At 40.3% G+C, this 633-nt stretch overlaps 1 protein-coding gene across 2 annotated transcripts in view; it reads left to right on the top strand.

Moving 5' to 3' along the window:
• The window catches only part of LOC107624364 (methylesterase 3), a 14,669-nt gene continuing 14,043 nt past the window's right edge, over positions 8-633 (top strand). The window contains exon 1 of one of the 2 annotated variants that reach the window (XM_021113681.1): positions 8-549. In XM_021113681.1, coding sequence (XP_020969340.1) covers positions 76-549 — 474 coding nt within the window. In that variant the 5' untranslated portion in view covers positions 8-75. The remainder of the gene's footprint in view (positions 550-633) is intronic. The other variant, XM_016326862.2, reaches the window with a different exon arrangement.

Raw genomic sequence — 633 nt, 5'->3', positions numbered from 1 at the left:
TTAAAAGACTCCTTTCCCTTTGTAACCAAAGTACCAAATAACCGCTGAAATAAATATTTTTTATAAGTTGAATTAATGGAACATGTAAAGAAGAAGCATCACCAAACACTAGCTTTCATCTGGTTATTGATTATCCTATCGTCTTTAACAAGCAAGTCAGGATCATCATCATCGGAGTCATCACAAAATAGAAAGCATCACTTTGTTCTAGTGCATGGAGCGTGCCACGGAGCATGGTCATGGTACAAGGTTATTACACTTCTTAAATCATGGGGTCACAATGTGACTGCCTTAGACTTGGCAGCTTCAGGGGTCAACCAAAAGCAGGCTTTGGAGCTTAATTCAATTTCTGAGTACTTTGAGCCTCTGACTGAGTTCATGACTTTATCAGTGAATGAAGGTGAAAGAGTGGTTCTTGTTGGTCATAGCCTTGGTGGCTTGGCCATATCCCATGCCATGGAACATTTTCCTCACAAGATTTCTGTGGCTGTCTTTGTCACTGCTTTCATGCCTGGTCCAACAGCCAACATATCCGCCATGTATCAAATGGTAAAGCTATTCTTCTTCGTCTTTGTTATTCAAACAGGCCAATTCTTTCTTGTCGATAACTTCCGTTCTGAATTTGTCTAACCT

This window comes from Arachis ipaensis, chromosome B10 (assembly GCF_000816755.2).
Source record: "Arachis ipaensis cultivar K30076 chromosome B10, Araip1.1, whole genome shotgun sequence".
NCBI classification, from domain to species: domain Eukaryota; kingdom Viridiplantae; phylum Streptophyta; class Magnoliopsida; order Fabales; family Fabaceae; genus Arachis; species Arachis ipaensis.
This window is presented reverse-complemented; position numbering and strand designations above follow the sequence as displayed.